At 41.0% G+C, this 14,792-nt stretch overlaps 1 protein-coding gene across 1 annotated transcript; it reads left to right on the forward strand.

Moving 5' to 3' along the window:
- Positions 1-3,180: 3,180 nt before the first annotated feature.
- vps11 (VPS11 core subunit of CORVET and HOPS complexes) lies at positions 3,181-14,111 on the forward strand. The gene is made up of 16 exons (XM_046411266.1): positions 3,181-3,377; positions 4,297-4,445; positions 4,539-4,674; positions 4,762-4,925; positions 5,063-5,310; positions 6,184-6,385; positions 6,538-6,689; positions 7,034-7,220; positions 7,439-7,582; positions 9,700-9,897; positions 10,009-10,170; positions 10,328-10,461; positions 11,543-11,745; positions 11,947-12,118; positions 12,437-12,659; positions 13,534-14,111. Exons 1-16 carry the CDS (start codon positions 3,194-3,196, stop codon positions 13,696-13,698), a joined length of 2,823 nt encoding a protein of 940 aa, XP_046267222.1. The 5' UTR covers positions 3,181-3,193; the 3' UTR covers positions 13,699-14,111.
- Positions 14,112-14,792: the final 681 nt, after the last annotated feature.

The raw sequence follows: 14,792 nt of genomic DNA on the forward strand, positions 1-14,792 counted from the left end.
TATATTTTATTTCTTTTTTTTTTTTTTTGTGAAGAAGAGGTTATGCCAGATCTTGAAGTCTCTTTTCTCCAATAGTTTGTACAACATGTGCTTAATCTAATTTATGTTATTAGTAATCATCATGACAGGTTTATTTTATTTTATTTTATTTTTTAAATGCAGCCTTGCCTTACTGGAACCCCTGCTTAGTGAGGGATCCCTCAGACACCCACCCTCCCTCCATACCCCACCCTACCCACAATTCTTATGTCATAACACTGTTTGCTGATGCAACTATTATTCCTTTTACACTTTGTGCTGACACAACTATTACTTCTTGAACACCTATTAAAATAACATCTATTACATCTGTTTATATGTGTGGAAAGATTTTGTTGTTTATGGTGACTTATGGGGCGGCACGGTGGTGCAGTGGTTAGCACTGTCACCTCATAGCAAGAGGGTTCCAGGTTCGAATCGCGGTCTGGGCCCTTCTATGTGGAGTTTGCATGTTCTCCCTGTGCCTGCGTGGGTTTTCTCCGGGTTCTCCGGCTTCCTCCCACAATACCAAAAACATGCACATTAGGTTAATTGGCTACTCTAAATTGCCCCTAGGTGTGAGTGTGAGAGTGTGTGGTTGTCTGTATTTGTGTGTTGGCCTTGCAATTGTCTGGCAACCAGTCCAGGGTGAACCCCGCCTCTCGCCCGTAGTCAGCTGGGATAGGCTCCAGCTCCCCCGCGACCCTGACGGATAAGCGGTATAGAAAATGGATGGATAGTGACTTATGAAACACACTGTTGTGCTCATTGGACAGGAAGTAGGATATGATAGCCTTTATTGTCATTGTATTGTTAAGGAAAACCAAACAAGATTTTGAGTGCTGCTCTTATAAGTTAAAAACACATTCTCCATACATAATCAAGTGTTAATAAATAAATAACAAGAATGATAATAAATAGTGAATTCAAAACAAAGGCAGCACTTAGAAAATACTGCACATGAAGAATAAACTATTGCACATGGGTACAGTAATAGCAGTAGCAAGGAAACATTCAATTTAATTAAGTCTGTTCATGATGCATATTGCTGTAGGGAAGAAGCTGTGGTTGAATCTATGAGTCTGTGTTTTGAGTGGTCTGTATTGCTTCCCAGAGGGCAGCAAGTCAAACAAGTAGTTTCCTGGGTGGGTGCAGGCTCTGATGATGGCTGAGGCTCTGTTGAGGCAGCAGGTATTAGCAATCTCCTACAGGGAGGGCAGAGGGCAGTAATTCTCCGAGCTGTATTTGTTCTCCTCTGCAGAGCCTTCCTGTCTGCTGCCGAACAGCCAGCGTACCACACTGCGATGCATTAGACCAGGACGATCTCAATGGAAGAGTGGTAGAATGTTAAAAACACTCAGTTCACTCAGACAGTTCGTTTTAATAGCCTTAGGAAGTAGCCGAAGTGTTAACAGACCAGGTGAGGTTATCAGTAATTTGGGCACCAAGAAATTTGAAGCTCTGAACCTGTTCCATACAGTCCCTATATATGAATAGCAGAGAGCGGTCCCTTCTGTGTCTGTTCTTCCTAAAGTCAGCGATGAGTTCCGTAGGGTTTTTTGTGATATTGGCTGAACACCACCTCACCAATTTCTGTATGCAGACTCATCTCCTGCTGGTATGAACCCAACTGCTGTAGTATCATCTGGAAATGATGATAGTAGAATGGGCTGGTGTACAGTCATATGTGTACAGGGAGTACAGTGTTGGGTTCAGCACACAGCCTTGTTGTGAGGCCGGTGCTGAGAGCTATGTCTTTAAGCCAGGTGTAGGTGTGAGCGGGGAGGTCAAGGTCAGACAGCTTTCTGATGATTGTGTTGAATGCAGAGCTATAATCAATAAAAATCATTCTGACATAGTTCCCACTGTGTTACAGTTGGTTGAGTGCTGAGTGGAGAGCTATGACGATGTAATCGTTTGGACTGTCAGTGGTGGCCCTCTTGGGGACAGGGATGATGATCAGTGATTTAAGAGAGGGTGGAACGATGGCTTGGGCTACAGATAGGTTGATACAAAAAAAGCAGTTCAGCTTCTCAGCCAGTGAAGCATTTGTGTTGGTGGATGCGGTGCTGCTGCCCTTATAGTTTGTGATGTGCTGCATGCCCTACCATACCTTTTTTGGATCATTGTCTGAGAAGAGTTTCTCTGTTTTCCTCATGTAGGCCCGTTTGGCGTCCCTGATGCCTCTCTTCAGGTTGGCCCTGGCAGCCCTGTACAGAGTCCCATACCCTGTAACATAGTACAGTCTGAGTGACTGTTTTCAAGTCCTGGTGTTCAAAAAATTCCTGTATGGTGTGTTCAAAGCAGTCCTGTAACTGAGAGGGAGAGAGCCCCTTGGACTTTGTGATGTGTTTGGCTGTTTTCCATTTTCTATACCGCTTATCCATCAGGGTCGTGGAGGAGCTGGAGCCTATCCCAGCTGACTACGGGCGAGAGGCGGGGTTCACCCTGGACTGGTCGCCAGTCAATCGTAGGGCCAACACCCAAAGACAGACAACCACACACTCTCACACTCACACCTAGGGGCAATTTAGAGTAGCCAGTTAACCTAATGTGCATGTTTTTGGTATTGTGGGAGGAAGCCGGAGTACCCGGAGAAAACCCACGCAGGCACAGGGAGAACATGCAAACTCCACATAGAAGGGCCCAGACTGGGAACCCTCACCTCATAGCAAGGCCCAGACCGGGAACCCACTTGCTATGAGGCGACGGTGCTAACCACTGCACCACTGTGAGGGGTGGAATAGACACCTGAAATCAGACTGGACGTGGGTCATTATTTCCTCACTGGTTTATGTTGTAGTGTAAGTTGAGACCTCGAATGCTTGAACAAAGCTCATGATAGATTCACACTAACTTTAATTATTGTTTTTTTTTTATATTAATGTTTTGATTACATAATATATACAATCAAGCATGATTTTATATTTCTTACCAAGGACAGATACAATGCTCCAGTTATTTTACAATAAGTTAAGAGTAGAATGCAACAAAACCTTTTGTCTGGGAATTGCTGCTTGCAAGTAAGAACACAATTGCTCTATTATTTTATATATTTAACTTTAAACGTTGAAAGGCTGAGGTTCGATAATACATAAAAATAAAATATGCTTCAATACGCAGTTTATGAGTTGAATCCACTCTTGCCAGTTTGCTCACGTGACTTTTGTGTCACATGACAACGCCCTGTCAGAGCCACTGTGCTAACACTAACAAAATGGCAGCGTTCTTACAGTGGAGAAAATTTGTCTTTTTTGACAAAGATACTATAAAAGATCCCGTGGATAATGGGAAAAACTTTGCTCTTCCAAGCGGAATATCGGCTTGTGACTCTGGCCGGGGTCATATTGTTCTGGGAGATATCCTTTCATAGTACTACGTTCATTAGGTAGCTAGTCCAGCTAGCCCTGCTAATGTTATCATTGACACCTGACACCCGGTTCAGCAAATGTGAGAGCCAGTCGAGGTAATTTGGTACCCATCTTTGAAATGAATAAGTACAGTAATTATAAATGAAGAAGCGACGAAGTGCAGACTGATTGTTAGAGCCTAGCCATGTTCCGTGTTCTGGTAATGCAAACAGCGTCATCTCAAACTCTGCTTAGGAATCTTCTTGGACTTTCTGTTGGCGAACACCAGAGAGAAATTATTTAATATTAGGTCTCATGCGTCGTTGTGAACAGCCTACTTTCTGTTTACGTTTACATTGTACACACTGAACAGCGATAAGCTAAACTGCATTACCAACTTAGTAACGTTAACTTGGCAAGCGTATACTTTCTGCAAGCAGGCGATTACGAACTGCGTAATCCAGTTTAAAGGTGGGCATTTTATTCCATCACATAACGTTCTGCGTTTGGGATCGTCTGTATATTGAGTTTTCCATTGGTCGGTGATACCATTACCCTGTAAGTGTATGAAAGAAATAACCTGGCATGCAGAATCGTATATAGCAAGATCCAGTTTATTTAGAATGTACCCTTTAAAAGCAGGACATGTCTCTCTACACAGACAGGCCATACAAGCATAGCTTTTATATAGCCGGAGTACATAAAATCCAGCCTAAAGGCTTTATAAAGCACTGCATTACAGAAATACTACATTACACTGTATAATACGTCATTATTGTTATAGTTGAATTGTTTTTAGCTGGTTAAGTTATTGACAGTCTAGCTTTGATTCTCATATCATAAAACCTCTACGGGGTCACTCTTGAACATGGCATAAATGTGTCTCATTGTAACTGGACATAATTGTCCTTAACCTTCCAAATGTTACATATGGACGGCACTATCTGGCTTTTGACACGCTCCCTGCAGTTGACATCTTTTCAGGCCTACAAGTTGCGGGTAACACACCTCTACCAACTGAAGCAGCACAGCATCCTTGTATCAGTGGGGCAGGATGAACATGGAATAAATCCTCTGGTAAGTTGGCAGTTCTCCAGAGAGCCCTCAAACATAAAACTGTTGTGTCAATGTTAATCGGCCCCTACTTAACTTTTTGTTTTTTCTTTTCAGGTAAAGGTATGGAACCTTGACAAGAGAGACAGTGGAAATCCTCTCTGCACTAGGATTTTTCCTGCAATTCCTGGCAACAGACCGACTGAAGTGTCTTGCCTCAGTGTACATGAAAACCTCAATTTCATGGCCATTGGTAAGATGCAAAGAAAGGCCCTGACTTCCACTCACCGGCACAGCGTTTATCTTCCCAGTTTATAATGGAGGCTGTGTTTCTTAACAGGCTTCACAGACGGTAGTGTTGTTTTGACCAAAGGTGACATCACCAGGGATCGTCACAGTAAAACACTGACTCTGCATGAGGGAACCAGCCCAGTCACAGGCCTTGCTTTTCGCCAAGTGGCAAAGGTTACACATCTGTTTGTTGCCACTCTGGAGAAGGTTCATGTAAGTAAGGTCACTCTCAGAACATGTAGGTGCTGGGCATCATTTTTCAGCTTATCTAGCAGCTCTTGTTTTGACCCTGTTCTAGTGGCCACCATACTGAACTTCTCTCCACTGCCTTCTTGTCTCTGATTGCTCAGTGCTACACCTTGTCCATCAAGGAATATCCTAAAGTAGAGCTGGATACGCATGGTTGTGCACTGCGCTGCTCCTCCCTGGCAGATCCCTCCCAGGATTCCCAGTTTATTGTGGCTGGTGACGAATGCGTGTACCTGTACCAACCTGATGAGCGAGGGCCCTGCTTTGCCTTCGATGGACAAAAGCTGTTGGCTCACTGGCACCGTGGATATCTGTTTCTACTCATCAGGGATGCAAAGTCACCCGGCAAGTAAGGACAACACTGAATAAATAAATAAAGGTATATCTTGTGAGCATAAAATAATGGTGGAGTGACACTGGCAACATAGAGGCTGCATTAATGTGCCACTTGAGATGATCAAATGGTGATATTTTCTGTCAAAAGTCAAATGTACAGGAACACATTCTGCAGATCTATGGGGGATATTATGTTAGGATTTGCAGCACTTCAGGCGATGAAGTATCATTTGTATTAGCCTAGTTATATATATTTATATTGCATTATTTTATCCCAGAATATATATTTAGGAAACTTCTGTTCAAGGGAGTGAAATATGGAAGGAGTGAATGAAAATTACCAGAAATAGCTGCTGCACCTGTATCTTACTGCTGTGTTGACTGACCACTGCAGGACAGGCAGCTGTCTGAGGAAAAAGCAGGCGTGAAAATCTACAAATGGAGAGAGATGACAGCCAGGTCCAAGTGCTGACAGAGAGTAGTTCAGACTATAAAAACCTTCAGTGAAAGCAGAAAAAATATTACAGCAAATTAGAAGATGGATCATAAAATAACTTTACAGCAAGCTCAACCTAAGAAAGCAGCAGTCTGGCAGTTTGCTGTTGTGCAGTGGCCTTCAACTTGAATATGGATTTTTCCTGCCTGTTAACGCTCGAAGTAGCTCTGGTCCAGTGCCATATGATTGAAACAGCCGGTGACACTTACTACTTGTAGTATAACCTTCCTCTTGCATGGTAAAAACAAAATTGCTGTGTTTCTTCAGTGTTATTTCATTGCTTGCTTATTTCACGAATTTTCCCCTCATACAGGTTTTAGTCCATCAGTGAATAGCAGAGTCTCTGTGAAAGAACAGTGCCCTAACTGTTGGCCTTACTTCTGTACCCAGGACAGATTTTGGTACCAGGGAGAGCTCCTCATCAGATAAACAGCTTCTGACCATCTATGATCTGGATAACAAGTTCATCGCCTACAGTGCTGCTTTTGATGATGTCGTTGATGTGGTGGCAGAATGGGGCTCCTTCTACATCCTGACCAGAGATGGAAAAATGTTTGTTCTTCAGGAGAAAGACACACAAACCAAACTGGAGGTGAGTATAGAGGGCACCACCTAAAACTGATGATTCATAACTTGCTTAACGAACAGTCCGGAAACACTGCGTTCATTTATAAATCAGTTCACTGACTTATATTACTGTGGCTCAGATAGCAGGGTTGTCCCTTCCTTGTCCGTTTTTTAAAGATGCTCTTTAAGAAGAACCTGTTTGTGATGGCTATAAACCTGGCCAAGAACCAGCACCTGGACAGTGACGGACTGTCTGAGATCTTCAGACAGTATGGTGATCACCTTTACCTTAAGGGAGACCATGACGGAGCCATCCAGCAGTACATTCGGTAACTATGTCACTGAACATTGCCCTGATGACTTAGGCTGTTGTTGTTTAATTGGACTGTGTAATGTGCTGTATTTGAGTAATATTGTAATACTTTTTTAAACATTACATTATTTAGAAGTGTTAAAGACATAGATATTACATATAGATATATTTTGTATCAGTGGTTAAAGATACAACAGAGAAATGCAGTCCTTATTTGGTATTCTGTGTTCATTTTTAATGTAAACCTAAGCACTTACAATTAGTACTTTAGTAATCTCCCAGCTTTTGGAGACTTTGTTGATGAGCAGTCTCCCCACTGGTGAAACCACTTTATTAACACCACTGTTTTTTTTTTCACAGCACCATTGGGAAACTGGAACCATCATATGTCATCAGGAAATTTCTGGACGCACAGAGGATCCACAACCTGACGGCCTACCTGCAAGCTCTGCACCGTCAGTCACTAGCCAACGCAGACCACACCACGCTGCTGCTCAACTGTTACACCAAGCTGAAGGACAGCTCCAAGTTGGAAGAGTTTATTAAGGTGACTGACTAGTAAGCGCTGAGGGTGTAGGTTCTAGTAGTGTGTACAAATTAAAAAGTGGAAGTACTCTGCAGTAAAATGTAAAAACTTTTAGAATACTAGGTGGATGGGATGGGGAACAGTGCGCAACATAATTTTAAGCTTAATTTCATAATGAACAGGTCATTAATGATTGCCATATTATCTCACCATTGTTCTCCCTCACTGTATTCCAACAGAGCAGTGAAAGTGAGGTCCACTTTGATGTTGAGATTGCCATTAAGGTTCTTCGGCAGGCTGGCTACCACAGCCATGCTGTTTTCTTGGCTGAGAAACACATGCACCACGAATGGTACCTGAAGATCCAGCTGGAAGATCTCAAGGTAAAAAACATACGAGTTGTTTCACAGACCTTTGTTAGACAGGTGTATTTAGATCTCTTGGGGCTGTTGACAACTTGCGAGTAACAGGTGCACTTTTTGAGACAAGTAAATATTTACTGTATCTGACCTTTGAAGGTTTTCCTTGTCAGTGTCCATATGTTTTCTCTCATACAAAAATGCACCCACTAAGTATACAAACTCATACAAATATCTGGTTTGGTTAATGTGCTCCGAACCAATAAAAAGCAGCCAAATTTGTGCTGGAATATAATTTTTTCCTCTGTCACAAAATGCCCCAAATGTAGCCCTTCCTCTGAGTCTTAACTCAGTCAAAGAGACATACATCATACCTAATATCTATTGATTAAGGACAAGCTTTCATAAATCTATGTAAAAATTACTGATGAAAGGGTCCAGTGAAAATCTGTCAGTTGTTAGTTGTTGATAGATTATGAACAGGAGAACACAAAGCAGGACGTTGTAGGGTTGCTAAAGTGTAAATGGGCTAAATACATGTAGGAGCAGATAGTTTGATGTTCAATATTTAAACATTCAACGAGATTCATCCTCAAAAACCTTTAAGTAGTTTTCAGCAGATTTGTTATGCAAGGCACAACAAATTTATTTGTATAGCACCTTTAAACAACAAGGCAATTCAAAGTGCTTTACATAAGACATGAACATGTTAAGACAGTACAGAAAAGAAACACAAGGCAATAAAACAAGTCGGCATAAACACACACACAAATGATATCAAAGGATTAATACAGAGTAAAATAGAAACAAAAACAGAGTAAGACAGGTTAAACAGTACAATAAAAGTTACAGGAGTTACATTAAAGTGTAAGATATGAATAAGTGGTTCCAGATTTTATCAAATAGACTGACAAAGAGAAGAGTCTAAACTCTAAAGAGTTGGATCAGGTCTGGAGTGTGTCCATGAATTGTGGAGGGGCTCCAATTGCAATTTTCTTGGCCGATTCCGATTTTCGTTTTTTTTTTTTTGGTGTGTGACCTGCAGATACCGATTTTTGCAGATTCCCATTTTCTTTCTAAGAACTATACATGCAAAATTTTACTTTCATAATGAAAGAAATTTTAAACTAAACCAAACAAAAGCAGGTCCAACAGATTTATATAACAAAACAAATGTCAGTTACTTATATTTTATAGTATGCTTATAATTTCACCAGCGCTGATGTAATTTATCAGATTTCTGAGGCCTCTATTCTCAACTATGGAGAACAGCTGATCATCCAGGGTCATGAACTCCATAGTTTTCCTCACAACTGCTTTTGTCTTTTCACTGCTCATACCAAGGAAATATACTGTAGGAGAGGCTGCTGGCTTGCGTTTGGCACGGACCTCTGGCTAGCTTTAGCTTTAGCCACTTTTTATTTGCTTAGTTTCTTCAAATTGCACATCAACTGGACATAAGTTCTTCAATTTGATTGATTTTGTATTTGTCTTAACGTGAATGTTACAGGTTTAAGTCCTCGACTACACCAAGATTTCTGACCTGGCTGCATTTGTTACATTAGTGACTAAAGCTTGCTTAATCTTTCTTTTTTGGGTCCCAAGACAACTAATTTTAGTTTTAACTTAAGCTGACAAGCTGAAGTTGGGGACTGTCTCACAAGGGCATCTAAAATCTAAAGGGAGATGTGTGTTTCTTTTCTTGCTTTCATTTCACCATATCTGTTTTTGGTTTTGAGTACCACAAGGAGATCATTTATTATCTCTTATCTATATTTAATTTATATATGTATCTGATTTCTACAAATTGTAAATGACTGAATTAAAATCTCTAACCAAGCAAACAATAACAAATAAGAAAAAATAAGATACCTATATTATATTATAGCTGTATAGTAATTTGACCTATGACCAGTTTCTCCATCAACAGTTTCTCTCTTTTTTCAAAGATACTGCAAACAAACTTCTCCCCTCGTATGCGTTCTATATGTTCTATATGCTGCATGTACCCATGATTCTGTTTCACAAATCTCACTCACTGTGGGACTGGGCACATGTGCTCAAGCATCATTTCCACCCCTACAGTTGGGACTGTTTTCCATCTCTGAAAAGGGCTGTTCTGTCTTCCCTCCAAAACCCAGAACTACCAGGAGGGGCTGCGTTATATTGGACGTCTGCCTTTTGAACAAGCTGAGAGCAACATGAAGCGTTACGGCAAGACACTGATGCACCACGTCCCTGAAGGTACCACGCTACTCCTGAAGGGCTTATGCACCAACTACCAACCAAGCGGAGACGCTGCTGAAAAAGACAGCCTGGATAGGGGTCACATCAATAAGGTCGGTCTTCGGAAATTTTCACGTGTCTGTCAGTTGAACCTGAAAATAGTGTGAGTTTTCATGTGATCAATAAGCAAAGAAAAAAGAAACTTGTCCATTTTTTCTTTTAAGGCCAACTCGGAGGAATTCATCCCAATATTTGCTAACAACCCACGAGAGCTGAAAGCCTTCCTGGAACACATGATTGAGGTGGAACCCCATTCTCCTCAGGGTGTGTATGACACATTGCTGGAGCTTCGGCTGCAAGACTGGGCACACGAACAGGACCCTGAGGTCAGTCCAACACTCACAGACTAGGTATGCCTCCTCACAGAATAATTTTCCAATACAGTACGCAGTAGACAGAGGTTGCTGTGTGATCGTGTCATGCTAAAAAATTGGAAATGCTGTCAAACAAATGGAAAATAATTTCACCTTGTTGTAATGGCAGAGAAAAAAGGTCCTGCAGGGGGAAGCTGTGTCGCTGCTGAGGAGTGACAACACTGTATTTGATAAGGCGCTGGTCCTCTGCCAGATGCACAACTTCAAAGAAGGAATCCTCTACCTTTATGAGAAGGGCAAACTGTAAGTGATGGGGACTGAACAGCATCTGGATATGTCAGTTGCACTTTATGAGATAACCAGGGCTGGGCATTATTATCGTGTTAACGCATTGCTTGGTTGGCGCCGATGATTGTTTTGTTGCACATTAACATCGTTTTTTTTTAATATAACAATTAATTAAAAATCCGTTGCTCGCTAGTGAACTAACCGTTGCTCACTAAAAAAACTGCGTTGACGCGCTAAGGAGTGTTTGTCGGTGTTGATTAATTGATGCGTTAATGCGATGATAACGCGTTAACTTGCACAGCCCTTGAGATAACACAACATCTTGTTACTCACTACTTTCATATGGCATTTGAAATCAGTGTGCCAGTAACACTGCAGGCAGTTTAGAGCACGTGTTAAACGAAATCAATATTGTCTTGAATATTAATGACTGACTGATCTTGACAAATGATGAATAATTAATTACTTTACTGGTGACAACTAGTGAACATATTATGACTGATATAGATCTATCAAAGATCCGGTTTCGAATCTAATTAATATCCTCAGTACAGTGTGTTCAGACAGAAAGTGAATATATTCTTTTGCACAGTGAGATCACATATGTACAACTGGAGGGGAAATGTATTTTACGTTATGAGAGGGGAGGATAAAGAAATCTCAGGTCAGTGTTGAGTTCAGGCAGTGGCAACTGGCTTCAAACACGCAGACACACACACACACCGTATGTTGTTACTTGTTAATGTCCAGCTGATGTACAGTAAGTACAGTTTTCTGGTTGCTGGAGATGAATAAACATAAATAGGGCATATGGGAAGTAGATATAAATGATCCTGTGATCATACTTGCTTTCTGTTTGAACACACAATTAGACCACTTAAAATGTTTGGGCAAATTCCTCAACTTATTTGTACTTTTATAAGTTTTATTAGGACCAGTGATGCCTCAGTCAACCTACGAATATGTGTCTGCGAGAGAGAGTACAAGATAAAAGTTGTTTGTTTTTGCTTTTTCGACAAGTTGAGCTGAGGAAATTTTGTAAAATTTGAATGCCATAACTGTGAATAAATAGGATTTGATTTGTATCTGTTTGCAGGTACCAGCAGATAATGCACTACCACATGCAGAATGAGGAGTACGGAAAAGTGATAGAGGCCTGCAAACGCTATGGCGACCAAGAGGGTTGCCTCTGGGAGCAGGCACTGGGATACTTTGCCAGAAAAGAAGAGGACTGCAAGGCCTACATCAGTGAGGTCCTACATCACATCGACCAAAACAACCTGATGCCTCCATTACTTGGTGAGTTGTTCGACATTTTGTTTTAAATTTTGTGCATGCTTGTTTGGATTTTAATCAAAAGAATCCAACTCGCCCAACATTAGATACAGTTCAAAACAAGATTGAAAAATTGAGATCTCTTAGCACCAGTGGGATTTTGTTTGAAAAAAAACAAAAACATAGCTTCACATCCATGATTTTTGTTTTCATGATCTGTCTCAGTGGTACAGACACTGGCGCACAACTCGACAGCCACTCTCTCTGTCATCAAGGACTACCTCATCAACAAGCTGCAGAGGGAGAGCCAACAGATAGAGGACGACGAACGCAAAATCCGCCAGTACCGCGAAGAAACCGCTCACCTCCGCTCCGAGATCCAGGAGCTCAAAACGAGGTGGGCCATGTGATGCATGGGATTTACCATGAAATTTACTCTTGGGCAGCTGAGATACATATACAAACAAAAATAAACACCACCAGTTCTACGAGTAATTCTTTCATCCTTCACGTTCACATTCTTTTGGTTATGTTTATTATTGCATCTGTTTTGGGGGGGTTGGTGGCTCGGGGGGGGGGTAGAAGTGACAGATGATGGCTGGCAAACAAGCTATGCTAACATGGCCTGAAGAAGTCATAGATTTCCCAGTATGAATCATATTATATTACATTTTCATGTGCGAATGTAAATCTTGACCCCAATATTTTCACACAGTGCCAAGATATTCCAGAAGACCAAGTGTAACATGTGCAACAGCCCGCTGGAGCTGCCCTCTGTTCATTTCCTGTGTAGCCACTCCTTCCACCAACATTGCTTTGAAAGCTACGCTGAGAGTGAGGCTGAGTGCCCGACTTGCACTCCAGAGAACCGCAAAGTCATGGACATGCTGCGTGCCCAGGACCAGAAACGTGACCTGCATGACCACTTCAACAGACAGGTATCTATACTTTAACTAGAAGAACATGGCTGATTGGTTTATTCTGAATTTGATGACAGCAACACATTTCTAACAAGTTGGGACGCAAGCAACAAACGACTGAGAAAGTGGTGGAATGCTCCAAAAAACCACTTGTTTGGAACATCCCACAGTAAAACAGATTAATTGGTAACACTGGGTATGAAAGAGGTATCTTCAAATGACTCAGTTGTTCACAAGCGAGCTAGGTTCACCACTTTGTGCAAAAAACTGTGTGGGAAAATAGTCCGACAGTTTGAAAACAACATTTCTCAATGAATAATTGCAAGGAATATATGGATTTTACCATCTACAATCCATACTATCATCAAGAGTTTAATCTCTACACCTAAGGGGCAAGGCTGAATACTGTATCAAGGCTATTACTACATGGACTCAGGAACACTCAGGAACCAGTGTGTATGCAGTCCAGATCTGTCTCCTGTTAAAAATGTGTGGACTATTATAAAGCATAAAAACAACGGCAGAGATCCTGGACTGTTGAGCAACCGAGGTTTCATTTTGAAAACTTAAACAATTAGTGTCCTCAGTTCCCTGACACTTACTGAGTGTTGTCAAAAGAAAAGGTGATGGAACCCACTGGTAAACATGTCCCTGTCCCAACTTTTTTTTGGAACATGTTGCAGCTGTCAAGTTCAGAATGACTGTAATGACTGTATTCTGTCAAAAAACAATAATTATTTACAGTTTACATGGTGACTCAACCTTTATGGAGCCAGGGCTGTGCTTGGTTGCACTTTATGTTTTTTTCACTAATTAACTGCAGTGCATTGCAGTTGCATCAGCACCATATGTGGAAATGCATGTTCTTATGTCTTTTTTTTTATGGTTTCAGCTGCGCACCTCTAATGACGGTTTCTCTGTCGTGGCCGACTATTTTGGTCGAGGAGTGTTTAACAAACTGACTCTGGTCACCGACCCGCCTGGCAGCAAAACTGTTGGGAGCCTAGAGGTCAACCTGCAGAGAGATCTTCTCATCCACACCAAGAGAAACTGCTAGAAGCCTCAGCTTGTGATTATGGTCTAAATTCTAGCTGGACATTCTCTTTGTGTCCAGCTTCACATTAGTGCTGGCTCAGCCACGTGTGTGAGGTGCCACTTTATTTATCAGAAAATGTAACTGCCTGCTTTTAGTACCTGTGATGGACCTATTTGCATAATTGTGCTCTTGTCAGTCATGATTCACTGGGGATTGATTGTAATAAATGTACTTTAGTTTAAAACAATGTGTAATACTGTGTCCTAAGGCCTTGCTGAATTACACGTTGGAGAAGTTTGCTTTGTTGTGTTTGCTTTTACTCATTCTCTTACATGTGTCAATAATAATCTGTCCTTATTGAAATTATTTGTCATTATTTTAGTCACTCAAACCCGAGTGAAAATATCAATAAAGTCATTATCAAGTGCATTTTCTTGAAATAGAATTGTCTCTGGGCTTTATGCATTTTGCAGTTTGTGTCATCTTCCATTGTGGCTATTAACAAATACATATAACAGGTCACCTGATGCTATATCAATGTCAGATTATACTGCATTACATGGTGTGTAACGAAATATTTGTATTTTATGAGAGGGTTGTTTGCACTCATATCCACTTCACAACACCTTTTAAACCTGTCCAAAGCCTGCTTTGAGATGCCTTCACCTTCAAAATCACACTAGTAGACGTACGGGCAACTTGGGTGCCTGGACTCAAGGCATCTCCATGCAGGTGTAGATTTTTCTCATTTTTGTAATCGTGTTGCCTTGAGTTCCACTCTATTTCTGATGGTAGGATTCACTTTTCCTTCACATGCTCTACATATTTTGCCATTACTGTGATTCTGATTATGAGTGACATTCAGAGAGGATTTGAATTTGATTCAGCTCTGTTTGATTTTCCTTTCATTCCTTTTATGTTTCTTGGAAAAGTCATGTTAATCCAATATATTACTGCAAATAAGTGGATTTTTCACAACATATTTTTACATCAAGATTTTTCATTGAAGAAAGATGTGTTAATATTGGAGTACTCATGCAGAAGTCAGAAGACTTACTGAAAACAGATTCAGCAATTGAAAATTATTTTAACATCAAACAACATGCAATTATGAA

This window comes from Scatophagus argus, chromosome 14, assembly GCF_020382885.2.
Source record: "Scatophagus argus isolate fScaArg1 chromosome 14, fScaArg1.pri, whole genome shotgun sequence".
Lineage (NCBI taxonomy): Eukaryota > Metazoa > Chordata > Actinopteri > Scatophagidae > Scatophagus > Scatophagus argus.

Bases quoted from the DNA above. Each gene is read 5' to 3' on its own strand.
- vps11 (XM_046411266.1), top strand. From the start codon at position 3,194: ATGACAACGCCCTGTCAGAGCCACTGTGCTAACACTAACAAAATGGCA. The intron at 6,690-7,033 runs GTAACTATGTCA...TTTTTTTCACAG, and splicing joins GCCATCCAGCAGTACATTCG to CACCATTGGGAAACTGGAAC. The intron at 11,746-11,946 runs GTGAGTTGTTCG...GATCTGTCTCAG, and splicing joins CCTGATGCCTCCATTACTTG to TGGTACAGACACTGGCGCAC.